At 32.5% G+C, this 25,216-nt stretch overlaps 1 protein-coding gene and 1 long non-coding RNA gene across 2 annotated transcripts; both read right to left on the minus strand.

Annotated features, from left to right (window-relative positions):
• Positions 1-982: 982 nt before the first annotated feature.
• LOC129233927 (uncharacterized) lies at positions 983-14,125 on the minus strand. Its single transcript, XR_008581502.1, has 3 exons — positions 14,034-14,125; positions 12,396-12,501; positions 983-1,074 (listed from the first exon to the last, which is right to left on the minus strand). It is a non-coding gene; the product is annotated as an uncharacterized LOC129233927 (long non-coding RNA).
• A 1,762-nt stretch (positions 14,126-15,887) lies between these two features.
• LOC129233925 (zinc finger protein 678-like) lies at positions 15,888-17,452 on the minus strand. The gene has a single exon (XM_054867847.1). The coding sequence runs from the start codon at positions 17,344-17,346 to the stop codon at positions 16,282-16,284; it is 1,065 nt and encodes a 354-aa protein (XP_054723822.1). The 5' UTR covers positions 17,347-17,452; the 3' UTR covers positions 15,888-16,281.
• Positions 17,453-25,216: the final 7,764 nt, after the last annotated feature.

Raw genomic sequence — 25,216 nt, forward strand, 5'->3', positions numbered from 1 at the left:
GTTTCTCACCCGTGTGCGTTCTCAGGTGTGCATTTAGGTTTCCTATTTGAAAAAATCTTCTTTGGCACAGCTCACAACAATATGGTTTTTCGTCAGTATGGATTCTCACATGTTTACTAAGAGCTTCACTATCAAAAAACGCTTTTGAGCAAAACTCACAGGAAAAAAGCTTCTCATAGAAGTGAATTTTCATGTGTCTATTGAGATAATTTTCATTGGTGTATATTTTTGAGCACAGCTCACAAGGATATGTGTTTTTGCCAGTGTGGAATCTGGAGTGGGTTTTCAATGCTGCAACTGTCTTAAACAATTCTGAGCACAAGTCACAGGAATATGGCCCCATTATTAAATGATAATCGGATCTGAAATTTTAAATGAGAATCAACACAAAGTCATCTCAAACAGTAGATTTTCCACTAGTGCCGATGCTTTGAGATTACCAATGTCACTAAGTGTTTTTAAAAAAAGCAGTCAGACACAAATAGGATGGAAATACATTAACTAATGCACCCTTTCCAAGAAATCTAGTTAGTAGAAATAATCCAGCTATTATCATAAAAATTTTAACAATTGAGGCATTAAAATGATAAAAAACTGATAAAGTTTGCTCATTTGTGATTATTGAAGACACAAATAACAGATCACGTTGAAGAGTATACCGTAGAAAAATAAAAAAACATTCATATACACACATCAAAAACTACACACAAAACGCCACCAGCATTTCTTTGTGGAATTTTTCCTTGTTTAGCATAAGGTTGCTTTTTGGAGGCTGTTATCATTATTTTTATCTTCGAGACTCAATGAATATTTATCTCATTTCCATTCCTTTTGACAAAAAATTCTACTTTTTATGTTTCATAGATGTTATACCAGCTTTGATGGTTAAAAACCAGTTCTTTCAGAACGATAGTAATGTGTAACCATTGTCATTATCAAATTCTTGTCACCTCGACTTGATGTTTCATAGACATTTTTCTAGCTTTAATGTTAAAAAATCAGTTTTTTCAGAACGATAGAAATGTGCAACTATTGTCATTACCGGATTCTTGCCATTTTGGCTGAAGGTGACACCTGAAAATAAATAAGTGAGTTTCAAAAAAGTCATCTTGGAAAACCAAAGTGCATGAGATAAAACACAAATCAACAGCAATTTAGGTTGAAATCTTAGAAGGAAATATACTTTGCAAATACTATTCCTTCTTTTACTTCATAAAGAAAGAAAAAACTGAAGGAAAACCGATTAAATATAAAAATATATATTCACCTCCAGGCTTTAATTTCTAACCAAAACAAAAAAGGAGGAAGCCCTATATCCTACGGTACATATATAGTTACATGTCAGAATTCTAAGGGGAAAAAAAGAGGTGGTGTAGGAGCTGAAGTCACACAGAAGTTAAGCTCTGTATGCTACTGGCGGATCTCACCAATCATTTTGGGAGAGACAATTCGAAAGTTTTGAGCAACTCCCCAGAAATGGAACAGTCTGCACTATGCCCCCCTCCTTCCAGGTGAATACCCTTATTTATGGACTCATATATGTTTAAGATATTGTCAAATACTCTGAGTTTTTGTGTGGAAATCCAACAGAGTAACAAGGCATATTCATCACTGAAATCACTCCCCCAGTTTACCTATAAAACGTTTATAGACAAGATTATATCAGAATTTTCCAAGCACCTACAATATTTAGCATCAACCAGCACCTCCAAGCATCAACAGAAATTTGAATTTCTTAAATCTTCAATCCCTTTGAACATTGAAAAATAGTCATTTATACTGGTTGTCTTAAAATAAATATGAAAAATAGAAAAATCGTAGATGAGAAATTTCACGATTTTTTTAAACATATGTCCATTAATTGTGAAAAGCGAGCAAAGGGATTTTGACTGAGTGGGATTTTAGAAAAAAGTTGCATTAATCTCACAATCCTGCACCCTAATGCAAACTCTTGACTTATTGCTCCACATTATCCTATGTAAAAATTAAAAAAAAATCCTCTTTAGCTTTGTTTTGGAAACAAATTTCCAGAGTTTTCTGAATATTCAATCATTTTAAAATTGAACAGCTCATAAGAAATTAAGGTGGGACAGTTGTTTGATAGAATAATTTTCAAGAACATATACAATTTTATTCATAATTCCCAGACACACATCACTTTAGAAGAAAAATCTTTTGACTTTCTCCAACCTAATACAGGTTTGAGAGAATCCCGTACCGTGGTTTTTGTGTAATTCCATAAGTATTGGAATGACTTTGCCAAGCATTCATAGTATTATCACACAATGTACTAACTTAATAATAAAAGAAACTTAGTAAAGCGCAAACTATAAACTCCTTAAGGTTCAAGGTCAAGATTAGTGGTTGCCACTAATAAAAGAAGTAGCAACTGAAAGTCTTAGTATTATTCACCTCTTTGTCGCCAGTTTCTTACCTGTGTTATCAATTTTGATAACACAGATAACATAATGGCATTTATAAGTTAAATCAACCTTTATTTTAAATGATATTTTTTATGTTTTAGTAGCAATTTAAAACTAATTTGTTTATTTATTTATTTTTTAGTTTACAAAAAAAAAAAAAAAAAAAGACAAAAAGTGCTGTTGACAAGAAAAAAAGGAAACTTATAAATTTACTTCAACAGTCCATTGGCGGCCCAAAACAAATTGCCAATCTTGTTTTTTTAATTAACAACATATTACAGTAAAATCTGTGAAGTTGACCACCCTTGTAAGTTGACCGCTTTTTTCAGGCATGGAATTAGACCTTATTATGTAAATCAACTTTTGTAAGTTGACCGCTTTTTTCAGGCATGGAATTGGACCTTATTATGTAAATCAACTTTTGTAAGTTGACCACTAAAGAAGTGCACTGCAAGTGGTCAACTTACACAGGTTTCACTATAATAGTAAATATCTAGAAAATGTGGAATTACGCCTTACTAAAAGAAATTAGTTATGTGATGACAGAATGACAAATTGTGGCATGCATGTTGCTAAGTTTAAGAGCAATTTAAAAATTCAGCTAACTAATGCTGGAACAAAATACAAAAGTTTTGTCAATATTTAGCTCTAATTACCAAACAGTTCAGTCATCTTCAACAAGAAAATTACATATTTTATTTGAAATTAAACAGGCTTGATGAAACATTATCATAACTCAAAATTGCATACTTCATAGTACAGTGAAACACCGTTTATATGTTTTTGAAGGGAATGTATGAAAAAAGCAAACAAATGAAAAAACGTATAATAGGTATAGGTTAATGTGTGTTAGACTCTGCAGGGACCAATTTAAAAAATGTATAATTGATAAAAATGTATAAAAGAGAAACGTATAAACAGTGCTTCACTGTATATTAAAAAAAATATGTATCTAAGATTTTCGCAATGTTTATGATAGAAAAGAGATGAAAGATCAGCATCGAGAATTTTTTTAAACCTCAAAAGTATAAATAAGGGGACCATTATGAGTTTGTAAAAATGTTCTTATTTCTTGAAATAGTGAGGGGCAGAAAATTATTTTCTGTGATGAAAGTATTACTATAGAACAATGCTTCCCAAACTTAACAGCCAGCGGATTCCTTTCATGAACTAATGTTCGGTGCGGATTTGTCATGCAGGGTTCGAAAATATCACGATATTTTGGAAAATATCCGATATTTTGATATATATTGGATATTTTGATATGTATCCGATATTTTCAATTAGCACAAACTAAAGTCTTCAAAATAGTAAATGCATACTCAAATCACTCTTTATTTTCTTATATTATAATTACAATATGTAGACTTAAAATTAATGTTTCTTTCATTATTTATATCTAATATTTCATTTTTCATTACTATCAATTTTAATGGAGTTAATGTAGCATTAGCTGTTTCACCCATTTTTCTTCTGTTAGCTACATTTACAGTTACATGATTCAGAGATAAATAATATGCATTTAGTCAGTGGACAGTCATGAGACGCTTTTTTTTTCTGAGCAATGTTTAATATTTAATTAGACACTTTTAATTTGAATTAAAATTGTATTTTATATTCATAAAATTATTAGTAATGTAACAAGTAAAACTAAAAAGGAATATTGTATTACTTCTAATATTAATGATGTATTAAAATAATCATAATAAAAATATAGTATATTACTTTTTGGTTATTTTTAGTTATAAATGAACAATAATACTATGATTAATATACTTTTTATATTGAAAATACCTTAGTTGAAAAAATAAATATTGAAAATATCAAACTATCATGATATTTTCAAAATAAATGTCGGATATATATCGTGATATATATCAATGAGCCCTAGTCATAATTGTGTAAAGACACTTGTATTTAGTAGATAGTTGATCTTAATTCAATCAACTATTACTAATTAGAGGGTTAGATCACTATTTTCAAACTAGGTATAGTTTTCAATGCTTAACTTTATTTACAAATTCTGGATTCTGGAGCACAAATAACAAGCTAAGCAGAGAGAAATCAATAGGTAACAATTAACAAAACAGTTGAAATTCAAAATTGAACATCAGATTGAGGGGGGAAAACGAGGTTGCTTTAACAGATAAAATTTTAATACGATTCAATTTTTGATAGCTGGAGTCGAATGTTATGATCAGCATCTAGACAGCTTCCGTATTTAGTTTCGGTGGCTGAATAGGTTGAAAATCCAGATTCCCATCCGTAAGTTGTGACAATTGGAAGAACAGGCTTTGCTTTTTCAACAATTGTTATTTTTTGTCTTCCAGTCAAAGCCAAAAATTGGGGTAAGTGCAGTAGTGTCTGGAGCTTTTAAATTTACTTGCCTCATAAGATTTTACAAATTTTGTCTGTGCATGTACAATATAGAACTATAAGTGTAAAGAAAGGTTATGAATGAAAAAAATCATACCTCAGTTTATACTTTTTGCAAAGCGATAAAATAGGGAAGTTTTCGATTTTTCAATTTTATTTTTATATGATAGAGTAACATGTATGAACATCATAGGTGAAAATATTTTTGCGATACAATAAGTAGTTTTTTTTAAATTAATTTTTAAAGGTCAACCGCTTGTGACGTCAAATGGCATAGGAAGTGACGTCACGCGCTCTTCCGATAGGGGAGAAGCTGAAGGACATGCATATTCGACTTCGAAGACAAAACGTAAAAGGCTTATCTCCTCGTGCTTCTGGAACATTAAACCTCTCATCCTCTCGGAAATATTCGAATATCATCATTGATGTTAATTGAGGAAGATTATTTAGATTGTGCTTTAACGAATCCGGCCTCCATAGTGTGTTCAAAAGAATTATTGAATTTCTAAAAAATAAAAATATCAGCGCGCTCAATTCATTAAAAATCAATCACGGTGTTTTAAAATTCGGCGATGGTGAATTTTTTAGTTTTGAGGGTCAATTAACAATATCCAATAGCCAAAATATGAACATTTAATAGGTTGCAACTTCCCTATTGTTAGTTACGTTATAAATGCATCGTTTGTTGCATGTATCCCATGTTTTTCCTTTTAAAGCTTACAAGTATTTTAATTAGGCATTAAAAACTCACAACTACAAATTTTCCATATAATCTGAAAGAAATTCTGAAACTGTATGGGGCTTTGAACCTACATGAAGCTTAGAGAAATTATTCTACACTTTTAAGTTTATTTTAAAAACACTGGCACTTTAAAACTTTTTTATTTCATTATATATTTTAAATATAAATCATTTACATGTTAAATTAACCAGAAGAGGATTTGGTTTTTAGCATTATAAATAGCTTAAACTAGAATATGTCTAGGCTTGTCATTTAGGAGGGTACAGGAGAGGACATTGCCTCTATCTTGCTTTGTGCAATTAATGTATACATATGTGGGAATGCTTTTCTTGTTTTTGGGTAAAATTTGCAATGAGAGTATACCTCTTTGACCTCCTCCAGGAAATTTTGAATTGATGGGCCTGAATATACAAATTCGTTTGCAAGTATCAATATCTTGAGAGTGATACATTGCAGTATTAAAATAGTGATATTGGGCAGCCCTAGAATGAATAATTAAACACTAATGTGAATCGAAGTGAATCGATAAAGATTTGGGCAGGAATACAAAAAATAGGGTCAGGTGGGGTGAAATGGGTCATGCTGTGTATTTTTATTAATAAAAATTTTTGGTCTGGCTGAATTTTTCTCAAACTTTACACAAGTTATGAGGGGCTTTTTGGCTACAATTCTGATTTTTTTAAAGTTTCTGTGTAAATTGCTGGGAGCACTACACTGATATTTTGTTTCTCAAGTCACATGTGAATTTTTAAGAAGCCTGACAAACTTCTTAAAATCTTGCTATACATTTTTTTTCAATTGAAATTCTCAAGTGTTATCAGTTAGAACAGACTTTCATCTACAATTTGCAAAAAACAGGTAGAAAAAGTATCAATTCTTTCTTTTTTTGTTGCTATTTTCATGTGGTGGGGTGAAATGGGGCATAGTTAGGCTTAGCGAATTTTAATTCATAATGAGAGTAAATTGACTTTCAAATCCATAAATAGGTCTTAAACAGAAATTTAGAAGATTTTTATATGTAACAAAAATAAAGTATGTATTATTAATGTGTAGAATTCAAAAGCTAAACTTGCCATCCATATTTACAACCTATTACCTACCTACTCTTTCCTAATCCAAATTTTTTATTTATTCAATGAAAATGCCTGGGGTGTATGTAAGAAAAAGGGAAAAGAAAAATTCAGACTATGATTTAGAGGCTGCACTAATTTTTAAGTTGAAGGTGATTTAGCAATTCCTGCAGCTGCAAGGAAATATAATATGCCAAGAGAAACATCGAGGAGATGGGTCTCCGGCGCACAAAGTCGAAAAGGTTGGTTAGAGGTACAATGCTAAGTGAAGAAGAAAAATGTATTGCGTCAGCTCTACAAAGTGCAATTCCCCATTTGATAGAAAGATACAATCATTGTTGCTAAGGTATTTATAAAGACTAATTCTGGAAAATGCAATTGTGGCACTCTTGGCATAGAGTGAGCCAGGAATTTTGAAAAAAGATCGGCATGCCACTTATGTAAGAGAAAGCAAGAATTGCTCATGAAAGCAAGAGCCCGGACATCTTCTAAAAAGCAGCAACCGAATGAAACTCAACTCTTGGATGAAGAAATGTCCGAGTTACTTATGCAAGAACCAACACCTGGGAAATGGGTTCTTGTCTAATAATACACGGGCAAGAAATCATCAAAAGAATTTTTTGATCACTTGACATAAAGTTAATGACAAAGATTACAACAGCGTAAATTTTCTACAAAAAGCCAACTCAGGCAAATACTACATCTTTCCTGGGTAGGAAGATATATTGTTTCTAGATGCCAAATTCTGAAGACATTGAATGAGCAGAATTCGATTGTTGCGGACATTATACTTTTTGAGTTTTAGTTCAAACTATTTTGGTGTTGAATATGTTAAAATAAATAAATGGTTCTTTGGAAACAATTTCTCTCAGCTATTGTACGTGTTTTGGTAATAATTTCTTAGTTATTGTATGTTTCTATTGCAATGACCCATTTCACCCCATTAAAACCCATTTCACCCCACCGTGGGGTGGAATGGGTCAGATACTTTAATTGCAATTTTCAGATTGTCAATGACAACAAATTTCAATGAGAAGCAGCTTAAATTAAAGGGGAAGAATCAGATGTAAAGAAGAAATTTTGAAAAAAGTACAAAAAAAAGTTTATGGGTTTGCAAATGGCATCATTTTAAAAAAAAGACAAAATCCGCCCCATTTCACCCCACCTGACCCTAGCAAACAAATGGGCTTATGTCCTTTTAAAACAACAGCATTAAAGGCTGATTTCTTTTCAATTTTCATACATATTACATACCGTCAACCTTTGATTTTGCAAACTGTTTGGGACCTTGAAAAGGGCTTGTATAAAATTGCATCAATAAAAGGCACTTTGGGACCAGCAGGATTATCCTAAAACTGAGTGTCAACTAGTGATGCAAAATACCTGGGTTTTTATTTTTAAGGGTAAATATCCAAGGTAACCCATGTAAATACCCAAAAAGGGTATGTACCTGTTGTCAAAGGTATTGACAACAGGTAAATACCCTTTCCTTCTCTCATGTTGTCAAAGTGAACCGTTTTAAACGAATTTTTAATTTTATAGACCTTAAATATTTATTTTTTAAAAAAAGGCATACAAAATCATGCATTTTCATGAAATATTTGATTAAATATCAATCCTTCTTTGAGAAATTATAAATGCATGCTGATTAAATAAATAAAGAAAAAGGCAAGAAAGTTCAGTTCAGTTGTAAAATGATAAGGAACATTAATAGTGGAAACCAAACTGAAAGATAGCAACAGCTATGAGGAGAATTGTGATGTTATTTTTAAAATCCTCATAATTATTTCAGGAGCAACCCTGGTTTAAATTTTTTTTAAAAAATCCCAACATTTGGAAAAAAAATAATAAAAAAAATTGCAAGTTTAATTTTATCCCCCCCCCCCATCAAATTTAAGTTATCCAGAATTTCCTTTTCATCAGCTTTTTGTGCAGAAAACATTGGAAGTTGTTCTAAAATAGATTCTTCATGCTGTTAATTTGCTTACTGAGTACCATTTAGCGGATCATTCAACTAAAAGCATATGACTAAAGTCACCCAAAAGATTTTTTTTTTTTTGTAAATGAATCTTAAGAACCTGAAGAAGTAAAAATGATTTATTTCAACTCAATGGGCAGGTAGATAGAGTTTACTGTACACAATAGTTCAGGCCCGTGTTCAGGATTTCATAAAGGGAGGGGTTGAAACTTTTTGCCTTTGTAACTTACGTTGTCAAAGGAAAACTAACTACGCGTGTTGAATAGTTCATTTTAGTTCCATAACTAGGCTTTTTTTTAAAATACGTTTTGTGTTTTTTATTTTAATGAAATCTTATTTGTACAGTTGAACATTTTGTAAAAGCACACATATTTCTTTTATGCTACCTAATGCTAGTTTCTTTCTTTCTTTTTTTTCTTTTGTTTTTCCATCAAATAACATTGAACAGGTATTTAATGAAAATAAAGATTTTATTTAAAAGAAATTGCTGTTTCGCATAGAAACACTTTTCTAATGTGTGAAACGACTAATTCATCCAACACTAAAGGCGTACCATAAGAAAAAACCTAACAGTAAGCAAAGTAACCATTTTCCCTGCCCCTAAGTTTTTTTTTGGGGGGGGGGGGGGCTACGTCATTGTCTAATATTCTTTTAAATAATTTTCCCCTGCATGCTTACAGCATTGCCGGACTCTTCAGCCATTCCTCTGTCGTTAATTTTTTTCAAATACTTAGAAGCGAAGGGGCTTGGGAATCCTACAATTGAGGAAAATGCTAATTGTTAAACATGGGGAAATATTAAAGAGGGGGAATACTGTATCAGAGTTTAACTCTAAAATTAATTAAAACTTAAAATACATTTTGGAAAATCATTTAATGATTCATTGATTTTTTTTTCTTTCAATGGGAGGGGTTTAACCCCTAAAACCCTCCCCTTGGACACGGCTCTGCAATAGTTAAATTTTCAGAATTCGAAAGATTACAACAGTTCTAGTTTTTAAGAAAAGTTTAGTATTTTTCCTAAGATTATGGTTTTTAGATTTGATGATTTGTAAGCATTACTTCATTCATTAGTTACATTAAATAATTAACACTATCTCTGTTGCATGCAGGCTCAGATCTACTTACACGCAGACCATGCAATGCAGGGGGCCCCACTCCACTAAAGGGGCCCACAGCCCTTAGTGGCATTTAAATTCAATAGGCAGATAGGGCCCTGGCTGATTTTTTTCAGGGAAGCCTAAAAATGTATAGATAAAAGCCTAGTTGCACGCAAAACAAAACTGAAATCATTTTTATTATGAAAGGTTGCCAAATAACATATTCAGTGGATAGAGTTTACTGTAAACAATTGTTAAATTTTCAGGTTTAGAAAGAATGCAAACAATAGTTTCCTCTTCTAATTTTTACAAGAAGTTTGAAATGGCAGTATTCTTCCTAAGATCATGGTTTTTTAGATTTAAACAAGCATCACTTCATTTATTGATGACAATTAATAATTTACATTGTATGCAAAACAAAACTGAATTAATTTTCATTATGAAATATCAGTAATAACAAATGCAATGATAGGAAAAGCAACCTAATGCAGCATAATTTTGACATTTCTTTGTTAAAAAAAGGTAAGAGCTGCTATCATACTTGCCCCATTATTATCTAAAATATAATAAAAAGGTTTTCAGAATCATGGTCTTACATAACTTTTTAATTCATAATTGATCCACTTCTCATATTTCTCCAATTATCACATTGCAAATAAAGGTTCTTTAATTTACAATTTTATTATTTTTTTTTAATAATTTCAAAAATCATTCAACAAAAAATATTATAAACTAGCCTGCGTGCCCGGCGTTGCACGGGCTACTTAAAAAATGAAAGAGATGTCCAATTGATGTTTTTGTATTACTCTGACATCAGTTTCTAAAGCGCTAAGAAGTGAATAAATACGCGTAATGCAAGGTTTGCAAAACACCAGTAGAGCATATTTTTGGCAAAAATCTCTTTAACGTTAATCATAGTTATCAATGATACAAGTTATGAGTATTTTCAATTAGCACAAAAGATGAAAATATATGCATTATCAACTATAATTTCTGGTCACTTTAAACTGAATTAAATCTGATAGACTATATCTGAAATATTTATGTACAATTACGATCATCTTTTTACATAAAATGACACACACATTTTGATTGATTATGTGAAACTAAAGCACCAAGACTAAATAAATACCAATAAGCATTAATTAAATACCAAGTCATCAGATTCCAAGATAACTTTAGTTAAAATCCTTAAAAACAATTTTTTTTGTTCAACTCTGTTTCACTTAAAGAAATCCAAACAATCTTAATTTAACATGTTCTTTTAACGATACAAACTGTATTTCAAAAATAGAAACAGGAAAGAAAAAGAAAGTTATTGCAATTCGAAAACTCACCCATGTAACGGGAAAAAGTTCAACAAAATAAACATAATTAGTCGCACATCCTAAATGTATCAAAATATGAGGCCGGTGAATGATAAACTTACACTTCAATCAATAAACATGACTAAAGAAACATTTTTCATATGCTGAAAAGAGTTAAGAACGTTGAATGTAAAAAATAAAAAAAGGACAGACGATAAAATAAAGGCTATATCCGAATAGAGCAACCAATTTTAAACTAATTTGAAATGAAATTCTGGATGGAAACGTTGTTTTAAGATTTGGACAGCAGCCAAAAAAATCTCTTTTAAAACAATTATTAGAATTTTATTTGCTCATACGCAAAATGGCAACAGGAAAGAAATAAAAATTCCTGAATAACGTTATGTTAATTAACGTTTTAATTAATATCTCCGCTAATTAAAGTCGTACAATTACGAGATTGGTTCTATTGTTTTCTTTGGAAAATTTCGAATTGATCGGTATCTCGTTCGACTCTCGATTCGCAGCGGTTCTCGAGGAGATCGATCTTCAGACAGACAGACGGACGCGAACAGATTTTAATATTATAGTGGACTATGCATTATACATATGAATGCCTCAATTTGCCCACAATTTCATATTTCAGATAAAAACATCATTTATTCGCCTTTTTCATTTTTTTTTTCAAATACCTAGTGTTTGGGCCCAAAGGTTTCAGATAACCCCCCCCCCCCAAAAAAAAAACCTACCCACTGGATATTTACCCCATCCACATCACTAACATCAACTGCACAGTTCATATTTTCCCCACTGTGGGGGAAAACATGACTGATCTAAATTCATAGTTTAACATTGCAATTTTTAGTTTTTGGAAGATATAATGAAAGATATGAAGATCTGAAAGATTTTAATTGAAGATTGGCAATTAAAATTGCCATTTCACTAATGCAAAACCATTGCATTAATTACTAAGGATTATCCTTTAAGCGCATTTTATACAAGGATTCTCCCAGTAAATTCAAATACTAATTACCACAAATCAGTGGCACAGTGCAGGGGGTTTTTGGGGGGGTGAAAACACCCCCCAGAGCCATTGGTTTTAGCATAAATGCAAATTCTAATACAGTCGTTAATGCACATGAAAGGGGTGTTTTGATCAAAATACCCTTCGGAAGGTATTTTTGATAAAAAAAAATCTTCCTCAGAAGGAATTTCTAGCTGCGCTAGTGCCACAAATAATCCAAAGTTCAGTGCAATTTATGTAGGCAATTTCCCTTCAAACCAAAATATTAATTTTTGGCTGGGAATTCAGAGTACAGTGTACTTCAGACGAAGGATTGGACCATGTTCAAGATAACTATTGAAAAAAAAAACCTTTTTTAATGACATGTAGTACTTACTTCTTTTGATATTTTCCCAAGATGGACTAGGCAGAACTACAATTTGTTAGTAACTTGGCATTAAACAGCAGTGCTTCAGAAAGCCAGATCAGATTCATTTCAAATTCTGAAAAATTGAGCTGTCAGGATTATGTATAAAATATAAGAGAATATACACATAATATTATTTTTAATATGCAGAAAAAGCTATCACAACTAGAGATGTAAAATTTCTGGAAATTTTAAAGTGGTGGGGGAAAAAAAAAACGTTTTTTTACCGTTTTTTTTTCAGGAAAAAATGGAAAATTTGATTTTTTTATGAATAAAAATAGGGTTTCTTAATAGCTCTGTGTTTCTTGGAACATATAAAGGGTTAAGTATTAAAAAATATATGCAATCCATACATCTTCTTTTTCTGCTTGACAGAATTACACATAAAAGTATAAGTTTAATTAGAAAAAGAAACAAAAAAAAAAAAAGAGAAACCTTTTTGTTTTACAACTGAGAGCTTTCTTGGTCAAACACCAGAAATAAGTCAAGTTGTAAAAAATAATATCAACCAATAATATTAAGTAATATGTGTCTAATTAAAACAATTACATTTTCTATTTCTGATCGCCTTTGAAACTTGAAATAATAATTGTAATTTTTTGACTTTCAAACCTGATTAATATTGTTTGAAAGAAAAACCACATCAGTTAACACGGCCAAAAAGACAAGAGTGGTGCAAGGAGCAGTTTTTGATTTGATATCATCCTATAGAGTGGACGCCCTTCTCGCTAGACCTCAACCCCATTTATTGCACTGTATGGCCTATTTTAGAGTCAAAGGTCTACCCTAAACAACACATAAGTTTGGACTCTCTAAACCAATTGCTTTATAGGAGTAGGATTGATTAAAGGATTTGCGGCTCTTGAATGAAAATTTTCAATCAGTTGCACCTTTGTTTTACTTCAAAAGGCAGCCAGTTTGAAGCCAATTAATTTATTAATTGCTAAAGGTCTTCTCATATTAATATTTTTTATATTTTGTTAATTTATTTACTTTTAATAAAGTTATATGGAAAATTGCTTGCCTGATTTTTTTTTTGCCACACCCTGTACATTTGGTTCGCACAGTCAGCAGAAATATAGTTCTGGGATTAAAATTATGCTAGTTTGTTTTGTGAAGAAGGAAAATAAATTTTTCACTAAGGATACTGGTTTAATTTTTTTTTTTGCTAAGAGTATTAAATGTTTTTTGATATGTATGCAAATGCTTCCAATGCTTATTTATTTATGACTCCCAATATTTATTTTCCTGAACATTTTACATGTTATTGGATCATTTCGTGTCCACAAGGGAAATTTTTGCTATCTAATTTTTCCTGTCATATTTAATAGCTTATGCGGGTACCTCAGTAGATAACATGATAAAAACCTTTTGTAAAAAAAATAATTTCACACACAGTGCCTTCAAAAGTTTAAACTCTTGAAAACAGGCAAAATATCTCCACAAAGGAGATCGTTTTTGGCAAAAGGGCACGAAGTGAATATTAAAAAAATTGTTTCAAATGGATCATTACACTCAGAATATAAAACGGTTTTAAAAACTCATATAAATAATAGATAAATTATGAAACCAAAAGCAACAATCGTAGGATCGTCTACTCTTACTTACTTCTGGAAATAATTCATTATGAAAATTGATAATCATAAAGATCTTGCAGAGCATTACCAGACGTCACAGCTTATCTTTTCCAAAAGCAAAACATACATCGATCGAACGAAACGAACATATGGGATCCAATGGTACTTACAACAGGAAATATTCCTAGATTCTGCTGATCTGATTGGCTGTCAGGAACAGAGAGGGTTACACATTTGGCAACTTTATCGCACTAATTTTACAGATTGCCGTGACGTCGGTTTTCAATATTTATTTAGGATAATTCGCAAAACTCAACCGGTCGGCCATGGTTAACCGGTAACTAACCTCGACCGTTCCAATCCATCCTTCTGCAACAAAATCTGTAGGGCCCCCTCCCCAGAGGCGTAGCCAACGAGGATGCAACGATGCGCTGTTTGAGGAGCCTAAAGTAATTTTCGACCAGAAATATAGTTCAGTTTGAGCCGATAGATGGCGCTTTTAGCGTTGCCAACAAACCGCACGATTGCATTTGTTTGCGTGTTAAAATGCGGGTTTGCTTTCGCTTTGAATAACAAATAATTGATAAAATTAAAGTTGAAAGGAAATATTGTTGGATACTTTAAAGTTCAACTTCGAAAGTACTTCAATGAAAGAATGTCCCTCAAAATAATATTTATAATAAGTTATAAACAGTGCTTTAAAGGCAGGGTTTTATCCGGACCAAAACCTGTTACATATTTTTTAATTAAGTAAAATAATAAACATATTTTAAATTGAATTGCATTATTACCATGGGCGTATCTAGATGGCGGCAAGGGAGGGCAACTGCACCTTTAAATTGGAAAACATGCTTTAAAATAAAACATGAGATTTCAAAAAATTAATAATCGACGTTTGTTTCAATTTCTCAATTTATTATAATTTGGCTTTGGTAACCTGATTTCTAAAGGGTAAATTTTTTCTTTGGGAGCTAAAGTGAATATAAATAATACCAACTGTGCATTTTAGTCATATTAATTATAATTGGCATCGGGGGGAGGTGATTTTTTATTTATTTTAATTATTATTTTTTAAATTTTATTTTATTGTTTACATTTTATTTCATTTAATTTTTTAGTTTGCGTGTGTGTGTGTGATATGTCATCGGCACAGAACTTTTCAAATAAAGTAATAATAACAATAATAATTAAAAATAAATAAGTAAGTAAATAAAAATATTCAAAAAATAAATAAATAAACAAAAAAACAAGAGCTATAAAAAAGGAAAAGACGGTTGAGATTTATTTTTTTTGGTAGTGGGGGGGGGGGGAGGATTGCCATATTGAACTTGGGGGGGGGGGAGAACCCCTGATTGGCATGCATTCTCACTAAAAAAATGAAAATTTCCATTATCTGGCCAGGTCCGCTATTTCAGAGGATAGGGGAAACTGAAAAGTAACTAAAAATCTTTTTACTAAATTAGAGGGATTATCGTCCCCTCTTGCTCCCCCTTTAAAATTTAGGAACCGAATTTCAGAAATGTTTTTAAAGTGGTGAAAATATTTTTTATTTTGAATGCAATTTAAATTTTGGAGCTTAGGAAAGCCTATGCTAAAGCGAAAGATGTGATGTTATGTAGCAACTTTATTCAGTACATATACAAGGCAGCAGGGATCCGAACGCACCCCCCCCCCCCCAGGACTGATGGAATTAGCTCTCCTATAAAATTATCCTCCTTCAAAATTACAATGGCGGAATTGGCACCATGAGTGCCCCTTCATATGCACTTCTAACACTAGTTATCTGAAGAAAAAAAAACATCAATAACACAAAGTCAATCATTATTTGAATTTTTGTATTCAAAATTAAAAATGAAAGAATATATTGTACTCTCTAATATCCCAACTATCCAATATTTAGGGGTAAATTTCATCCCGTTAAAGCTGTTTGTTGCCGATAAAAAAACATGTGTTCAATACATTTAAGTGTTTTACCGAAGGATGTGTAAAGTTTTATATTTATTAAAATCGGTGATTCACAGGATCATGGTTTCTCGCCAGTATGATTTCTCAAATGTTTCTTTAAGCTGAAAGCACTAGAATATGCCTTTGAGCATTGTTTACAAGAAAATGTTCTTTGGCCAGTATAGATTCTCCGGTGTCTTTTCAGGTGTCCTAGTCAGGAATACTCCTTAAAACAAATTTTATATGATTTCTCTCCAGTATGAATTTCTCACATGATTTTTTTAATTTGAAGCTTGCGAAAATACTCTTGAGCAATATGCGCAGGATCATGGTTTCTAGCCAGCATGATTTCTCAGATGTTTCTTGAAGCTTGAAGCACTAGCATATGCCTTTGAGCATTGTTCACAGGAAAATGGTTTTTCGCCAGTATGGGTCCTCCGGTGTCTTTTCAGGTGTCCTAGTTCAGAAAACTCCTTAGAACAAATTTCACACTTATATGGTTTTTCGCCAGTATGAATTCTTACATGATTTTTTAGCTTTGAACCATCTGCAAATACCTTTGAGCAATGTTCACAGGCGAAGGGTTTCTCGCCAGTATGGATTCTCAGATGCTTCTTTAAATTTGAAGCGCTAAAAAATGCCTTTGAGCATTGTTCACAGGAAAATGTTCTTTCACCAGTATGGGTTTTCCGGTGTCTTTCCAGGGGCCGTATTTCAGGAAACTCCTTAAAACAAATTTCACACTTATATGGTTTTTCGCCAATATGAATTCTCACATGATCTTTTAAATATAAAGCTTTAGAAAATACCATTGAGCAATGTTCACAGGCGAAGGGTTTCTCGACAGTGTGCGTTCTCAGATGCCTCTTTAAATTTGAAGCGCTAAAAAATGCCTTTGAGCATTGTTCACAGGAAAATGTTCGTTCGCGAGTATGGGTCATCCAATGTCTTTTCATGTGTCCTATTTCAGAAAACTCCCTAGAACAAATTTCACACTTATATGGTTTCTCGCCAGTATGAATTCTTACATGCTTTTTTAGATTCGAACCATCAGCAAATGCCATTGAGCAATGTTCACAAGTGAATGGTTTCTCGCCAGTATGAGTTCTCAGATGATTCTTTAAATTCAAAGCGTTGGTAAATACCTTTGAGCACTGTTCACAGGAAAATGGTTTTTCGCCAGTATGAGTCCTCCGGTGCCCTTTCAAGTGTCCCATTTGAGTAAACTCCTTAGAGCAAAATTCACACTTATATGGTTTCTCTCCAGTATGAATTCTCACATGTAATTTTAAATTTGAAATTCGAGAAAATACTCTTGAGCAAAGTTCACAGGCGAATGGTTTCTCGCCAGTATGAAATTTTCCATGATCTTTTAAATTTGAAACTTTAGAAAATACCATTGAGCAATGTTCACAGGTGAAGGGTTTCTCGGCAGTATGGATGCTCACATGACGGTTTAAATGTGAAGCACTAGGGAATGTCCTCGGACAATGTTCATATGAGTTTGTTTCTTTACCATTATGGACTCCTTTTAAATGTCTCTTTAAGTCTGAAACAAAAGCAAATACTCCTGAACAGTGTTCACAGGAATAAAGTTCTGTAGAGCCATTATGGATCAGAGGATTATTCGCCATTGCTGAATGGTATGAAATTGTTCTTAATGGACTTTTATACAAAGATCTAAACAGTTCCCAAACGTTTAAAAAGGTTAGAAACCGTACAGTGTTTTTTCAATAAAAACCCTCATATTTTTTAACGCAAATTTTTTCATTTAAATAACAATAATCATTGTTGTTCCAAGTTTAACTCCTCAATGAAAGTTCAAAACGGGATTTGATCAACCATTAAGCAATCAAACTCTTTTAACTATAGCACCTTAGGATTTTCGACAAAAGTCAATTTTATTCCACCCAGACTATTTTCTTTTCAGTTTAACTCGATTCCAGTTACCATATTTCGCTTTGATAAGCCAATATTAATGAAGATCTTGTCACAAACCTTTTTTTTCTTAAGGTTTCAGAAGGGTTCATACACTTAATTCGTTGTAACTTAATCAAAAGTGTGTCAATTGTCAGCAATTTTCACTGCACACGATCAACAAACAACATTGAAAGGAATAAAAGCGTTGGTACTGATTACACTAAACACGGGAAAATGTTACGGAGATCAAATGAAACGTTTCTTTTCAGATAGCAACTTTGCCTTTTTTTGATAAGCAGCTTTATGATTAAGACTAGTTGATTGAAATATTTATGTTCAAGCAGATCACTTTTGCTGGCAAGAGAGTTATAGAATCGGATGAACATTTTAGATTTTATTCTTCTGTCATTATATGCAAGATGTAGACCATAAAATAAAATGACGTTCGTCAAACGAGTTCGTCAATGCAGGCGTCACTATTTTCTTTTATAACTGATAAACACTTACTTGCTCTGGTTAAACAAGGTTTTGTTCAAGGATATTAAGATGAATCGATATTTTCTTATGCAAGAACTATTACTACATGAATTTGACCGCATGCAAAGGTTTGAGACACTTGCTGGCAACATTACGAAAAATGAGTAAATTCTTGTAGTAGACTACCCTTTATATAACATACACTACAATCTTCTGTTGTGGTTGCCTGGATTGGCTAAGGAATGAATACTATAGTAATTGCTAAGCCTTAATCTTAAAGTCTCATTGCATTTCTTCGTAAACTCATTTTGACGTAATTCCTTAGATGAAAGTAAAAACAAAGGTGTTTGTTCATGTAGGGCACGTCAAAGTCTGGCATCACACTTGTTGCACTCCAACAGCATGCAAATTTATAACTGAAAAGAACGAAAAGAATAAAAGAATGTTAAACTATAATCTCGTACAAGGCATGCAAAACATTTGGAATCGCACACCGAAAGCAGAATTATTTTGATGGCAAGAAAAGACAATGTACTTAAAAACTAAAATAACATTTTCCATCTAAGGGTGTACACACACCATATCGCGAAATCTATACAAGTACAACAGCAATTAAAGTGGTTTGTTCGTATATTCGTTAAAAAACTAGTTTATGGCGGATCTTGGCCAAATCTCGCACAAAGGTACATTGGCAACCTGGAAGGGTAATGTGGGGGAGGGGATTCGAAACTCAAAAAATTCGAAACCATTAGATCTTTAAGTTTTAGACTGAAAACTGGTATAAAATGGGATCGTTTCCGGAATTTTAAAGGTATTTTTTCTGAAAGAGAGTGTTTAAAAGCATAGGATTTGACCACTTTTTAAATAATTTGACTAAGTTTAATATTTTTTAAAAACTATTTTAATCGGTGCGCAGATTCACAATTTCCTTTTCTACGCTTCTGCACATGACATCACAAGTGATGAAATGCCATTCACTGATGCCATTAGCGCAGAGCGCAATATTTAATTCGCTTCTGAATTAGCATAACCTGGAAACGCGGTAGACAGCAAGCGTAAACATTCAGAGCGCCAGTGGAGTACGCGCCAAAATTCATCACTTGTGACATCATAAAGTACACGCCTTATTTAAAAAATCGGACAGCTTTAAAAATTAATTAAAATTTAAACGTTTTGAAAATAAAAGATTTTTTACGATCCATGATATTTTTTTTTTTTTTTTTGCTCATTCTATCAATTTCAGTGACTAAAAGTAGCACTTTTGACTCAAGGAAACAACCCTAATGCGCTTTCTATACAAAGAAGTTACCGTATCGTTTCAAAGTTTGGTACTGTTCGAAAACCCTTAAAAATACCCCATTCGAAGTTTTCCCCCTGAGTCTGAGTTACGGAGATCGAAGTGTTTAAATAAACTGGAGTTGCCTGAAAAATTACGAGATTAAGTCTTCTAATGTGCTCGTACGTCCGTATACAGAATGAATGTTTGAGTCTGTTGAGAGAATGCAGTTTTTAATCGCTCGTTTTTTGTTGCATTTTAAAATTTATTATATGACTGTTCACTCATCACTGAAAACATCAAACACGGTTACATGAGCCCAAATATAATTTAAACAAGAAGTTCCGTCTAGAACTAGACGAGCCTACTTTCCCGTATACCCATACTACTTTCTAGTACCTGATCAATATTCTCAAAAATAGCTAAAATCGCAAATTTTTTCAATCATATTTTTTTTTAATATTTTAAGCTGATTTCTAGGAATAAAATATTCCTTACTTTTCTTCAAAAAAAAACGTACAAAATAGCAGCACCTTTTAAACAAAGCAGCTAATACACTTTCCATTAAAAATTTTTTTTAACAGCTTTCAAAACAAAAAAATAATAAGTTCATTAAAATAAATACATCATATAAAAAAAATCGTTTCTTTTTCCCCTGTTGCCAAAAATAATTTTTTAAACAAATTAATGCACTTACCAAAATAAAAAAAAAACAATAAAATGTCAACTTAAAGAAATAATTTTCATTGTCAAAAAAAAAAAATCGTCTGCGCATATTTTTCGAGTTTATTCACCGAAAACTAAATACCTAAATTAAAACTTTAGCGTGAAAATAAAAACAAATCATATCAACAATAATTATTTCACAGTTAAAACCACAGCAGCGGAGTCGGAGTCAATCTCATTTTGGGATAAAAGAGTCGGAGTCGAATATCCAAGAATCGGAGTCAGTCATTTGTCCTCCGTGTATAAATGTTTGCCAAAGCTACGAAGTCAGAGTCGAAGTCGGGGAGTCGGAGTCCGATTAATTGTCGGGAACAGGAGTCAGAGTCGGTGTCAGGTGCCAATAAATTCTCGGAGTCGGAGTCGGGAGTAGGTCGTCAAGAGTTATTTCCAACAAAGTTTGTTTGAAGTAAATCCGCCTTTAAGTTCGGAATCTATATTGACTTTCAGTTTCCCCTTAGGCGCTAATTTAAGAGATTTGAACTATTCAAAATTGAACGAAAACTTGTTCAAATCAAAAAGATATTCTCGATACATGTTTTTTATCAAAAGTTTTTCCCTACAAAGTTTGTTTGAAGCCACTTCGCTTCTAAGTTCAAGATTTATTTTTGATCTGAATTTCCCCGTAGGCGCTAATGTTAAGTTTTTTTTGAACTGTTCAAAATTGAACTAAAAATTGTTCAAATCAAAAAATGAATTATGGGAATGAGATGTCCTCGCCGAGATCTTTCTAACAAAAAAAAATGTGTTCGAATCGGACTATTCATTCAAAAGTTATTAGGGGGGGACAGACAGACAGACCGACGGACATTTTTCCCCATCTCAATACCCTACTTTCCAATTTTTAATTTTTCAATATTTATCTAACTATTTTATTTAATTTTGACTTTTTTTTTTTTGTTTTTCGGGATATTTTTAAGATGTATTAAGCCTTCTTTCATGCTTTTTTCTTCTTTCTCTGGTTTTTACTGGGAAAGTAGGCTAAAAATAGATATAAATGACATATTTGTAGCACTACCGCAAAAGTGGAAATTTATGAATTTAAATATGTTTGAGTAAAATCTCTCAGTTGGTCCTGTCACTTTAAATTTTTCTATTGCATGAAGAGGGGGGAGGGAAAAGGATATTAGCTGAACAAAAATCGGGGCGTTTTGGCAAAAGCTTAAAAAAAAAAAAAAAAAAAAAAAAACGGACAATGAATTAGACTTAGCAGGCTTAGAGCAATTACAATTACGGGCAATCAATCGTAATCGACTGCATTTGTATGTAATCACAACTATAATCGTTAGCTAAATGCTTAAAATACTTGTTATCGTAATCGTCATCAAAATCATTAAAATCTGATGCAATCAAAACCGTAATCAGCCAATTTGTAATGTTAATTTCCCGCATAAATTAGGATTACAACTCTTGCAAAAATTGTTTACGTACCGAAAATCGAAGTTGGAGGGAGGACAGGGTAGTTCTGTACACTAAAGATCGGTGCAGTCGTGGAAGATCCTTATCTTTGGCGGAAAGAATAAATTAGGCAATGTATGAAGTTTAAAAATTTTTCGTTCAAAAGATCGGACCGCTAATCGGTCGGAGTTGGCTTCGCTCACTGATCGGCTGGGTTACAGTAACGTGGTGGCTTGGCGACTTCGGCTATAAACAATAGAGTTGTGTGATCATTTGTTTACATTTTAAGATCCTTGGACATATATTCAGTGTTCAGGACCGACTCTTCACATCCGCCTTGACCCTAAATTATTTTATTACAGAATGTCACAGCAAAAACACGGGGGTTGTGCGAATTTCAGCAAGAATTTTACAATACATACTGGTTTCATTCCTACATGTGATTGTCTAACTCTCATCAAATAATTTTTAGAGGAAAAGTGGAACTTCAAATCCAGTTAATTCGCTGTTTCGTACGCAATAAAACATTTTTGTTTGTTTTGATTTATCTGTGTCCACCCCTTAAACACAGTGTCCCTTTAAGGAGGTTCTATATGTATGCTGTATATATATATATATATATATATATATATATATATATATATATATATATATATATATATATATATATATATATATATATATATATATGTATCTTCTGTGCGGAAGTTTGTCACCATAAGGCTTTTAAACGGCTGGACCGATTTTGATCAAATGTTTTGTGTGTAATTAAGTTGTGGCAAGCATGGTTTCGAAGCGCGATGGATCGAACCGGAATTGTTTTTGTTAATTAATTAATTAATTTAAACATTGGACGGTTATGTCTCCCAAATGATTAATATTTATTTCAACCTATTGTTGAGCGAGAACTGAAATAAATATTTAACCCGTTGTCAAAGGAAAATAAGAAAGCCAGCTCTGCTTTTTGTTTCTGTAATGAAATTTCCTACTAAAGTAAAGTACTGTGATATGTCAATTGAGAATAGATAAAACGTAGAGAGAGAGAGAGAGAGAGAGATTCATTTCTTAAAAGCAACGATTTTAGTTCCCGTGATATATTTTAAAGTAAAGTACTGGAAGGTTCGCGCAAAACGTGTGTTCTGTCGTTGTAGTTGAAAAATATGACCGGATCGGTGCTTTAGGTTTTCCTAACCAAATGATCAGAAAGTACCGTACCAAGCAAAATTTGTTTCTCGGCTGAAATCCATCTGAGTTTTGGCATCAATGTCAAGAATACTTTAAGGATTATCTAACTAATCAGTACATTATTAAAACAAAAGATGACGGAATTTAAAAACGAAATAAATTTTATTTTCGTTCATATAAATTACAACAGGGTAGTTCTGTACACAAAAGATGAGTGCAGTCGTGGAAGATCCTTATCTTTGGTGGAAAGAATAAATTAGGCAATGTATGAAGTTTAAAAAGTTTTCGTTCAAAAGATCGGACCGCTAATCGGTCGGAGTTGGTTTCGCTCACTGATCGGCTGAGTTACAGTAACGTGGTGGCTTGGCGACTTCGGCTATAAACAATAGAGTTGCGTGATCATTTTTTTACATTTTAAAGCTACTGTTAATGTAATTTATTGTATTTTTTGTTTATTTGGCGAAATATTTCAAATTGCAAAGAATTGTTTTTCGTTTTTAAAGAGTGTTTAGTCATTTTAGCGCCGAGTAGTTCTCGCTGATTCTATCTATTACATAATGATAACATACAATCTATTACAAATGATACAAATGGTGTTTTTACTTCAAGGTCATGCGCCATCTCTCCGTGGTCAAGCTTTACCTATTTTCTGCTCCATGCCAGGTGATAGTTCAGGTAAACAAAGTCACATGACATTTGGCGACATCGTTGGCTGCTTGGCACTGGGAAAGTAACATGCGTTTGCAACATTTTTACGCGTATGTGCGTAATCCGTTTGTAATAATGAACGATCCTTTTTACTTTATTTCACAAAGTAAAAGAAGTATTGTATTCGCGAAAAAAAATTTCATCCAAAAATTAGCCTTAATTTCCACTTTGCTCGCCCCCGAATGAACATTGATTTTTTTTTCAACCCGACCACACGTGGATATATGCCTAAGAACGTATAAACACCCGAAATTTCCATTTTGACGATTCCTAAATTAATTACAACGAGTTTTCTCGTGTCGTCTGTATGTACTTATGTATCTCGCATAACTCAAAAACGGTATGTCCTAGAAAGTTAAAATTTGGTACGTAGATTCCTGGTGGGGTCTAGTTGTGCACCTCTCCTTTTGGTTGCATTCGGATGTTTCAAAGGGGGTCTTTTACACTTTTGTGGGGGGAAATCATTGTTAATTTTAATGCAAACTCAAGTGTGTTATAATTCGGCAAACACTTGGCGATACATCGCCAAGCTTTTGGTCGCCAAGTTTTTTCACTAACTTGGCGATACATTTGGCGGTTTTCTCTATTATTTTATTTCTGGTTTCATTTTGGCCACTTATTGGCGATATTTAGACAGTTAACCAATGAATCACATTAAAATGTCTAATATTGGGAAAATTAATCTGTATAAAACGTTTTTTTTTTTTTTTTTTTTGTTCAAGTTCGCAACAAACTTGGGGTAAAAATATTTAAAGTTTCTTTGCTTATTCCAAGGCACTGTTATCATTAAATTGGCGTAAAAGGAAGTCATGTGATGCACACATCAGCTCGTTTAGTTTATACGTGACATTGTTTGCATATACTGTTATCATTTTAGCTATAGATTAAATGCAAGCGAGTGTTACTGATCTTGTTAAGCTGTTGCATACACTAGTAACGGTTTTTACCTATTTTGCGATTATCCGAGAATTTGCTAATCCGTGGATACCGTGCCACCCTATTCTGCGGAAAATCAGGAGTTTGCTGTACTTCCACCATCAATTCTGGTGAAGCAGAGTTTTTTTTTTTTTTTTTTTCTTCATGCTTGTTTTTTAAGGAGACCTGGATGCAGCTCAAATAACAAAAATCCACGAAAAAAAAATCAGTTTTTCAATTCTTTGCTTGAAATGCTGTTTGAAACTTAACTATAGCTCAGAAAAACGAACAATATCTTACTACTATTATATATGCGAAAGTTTGTCTGGATGTATGGATGTTTGTTACTCTTTCACGCAAAAACTACTGAACGGATTTTGATGAAACTTTACAATAATATAGCTTATGCCTCAGAATAACACATAGGGTAGTTTTCGTCCCGTCATGGTGGGCAAAACCCCCTTAGGGGGCAATATAACACAATTTTGGTATAAATTCTCTAATATGGGGATGAAAAAATACTTGCACATATTTACATTATATGTCCATCGAAAGCTCTGATTTTTCTGCAGAAGATGGTACCTGTTCGAAATTTCTTAGTAGAATAAAAAACGAGTTATGAGTTTTTTAGTTCCATGTTCGAAGGCTTTCCTCAACTCAATACAGTA

The sequence above is a fragment of the Uloborus diversus genome, unplaced genomic scaffold (assembly GCF_026930045.1).
Source record: "Uloborus diversus isolate 005 unplaced genomic scaffold, Udiv.v.3.1 scaffold_809, whole genome shotgun sequence".
In the NCBI taxonomy this organism is placed as follows: domain Eukaryota; kingdom Metazoa; phylum Arthropoda; class Arachnida; order Araneae; family Uloboridae; genus Uloborus; species Uloborus diversus.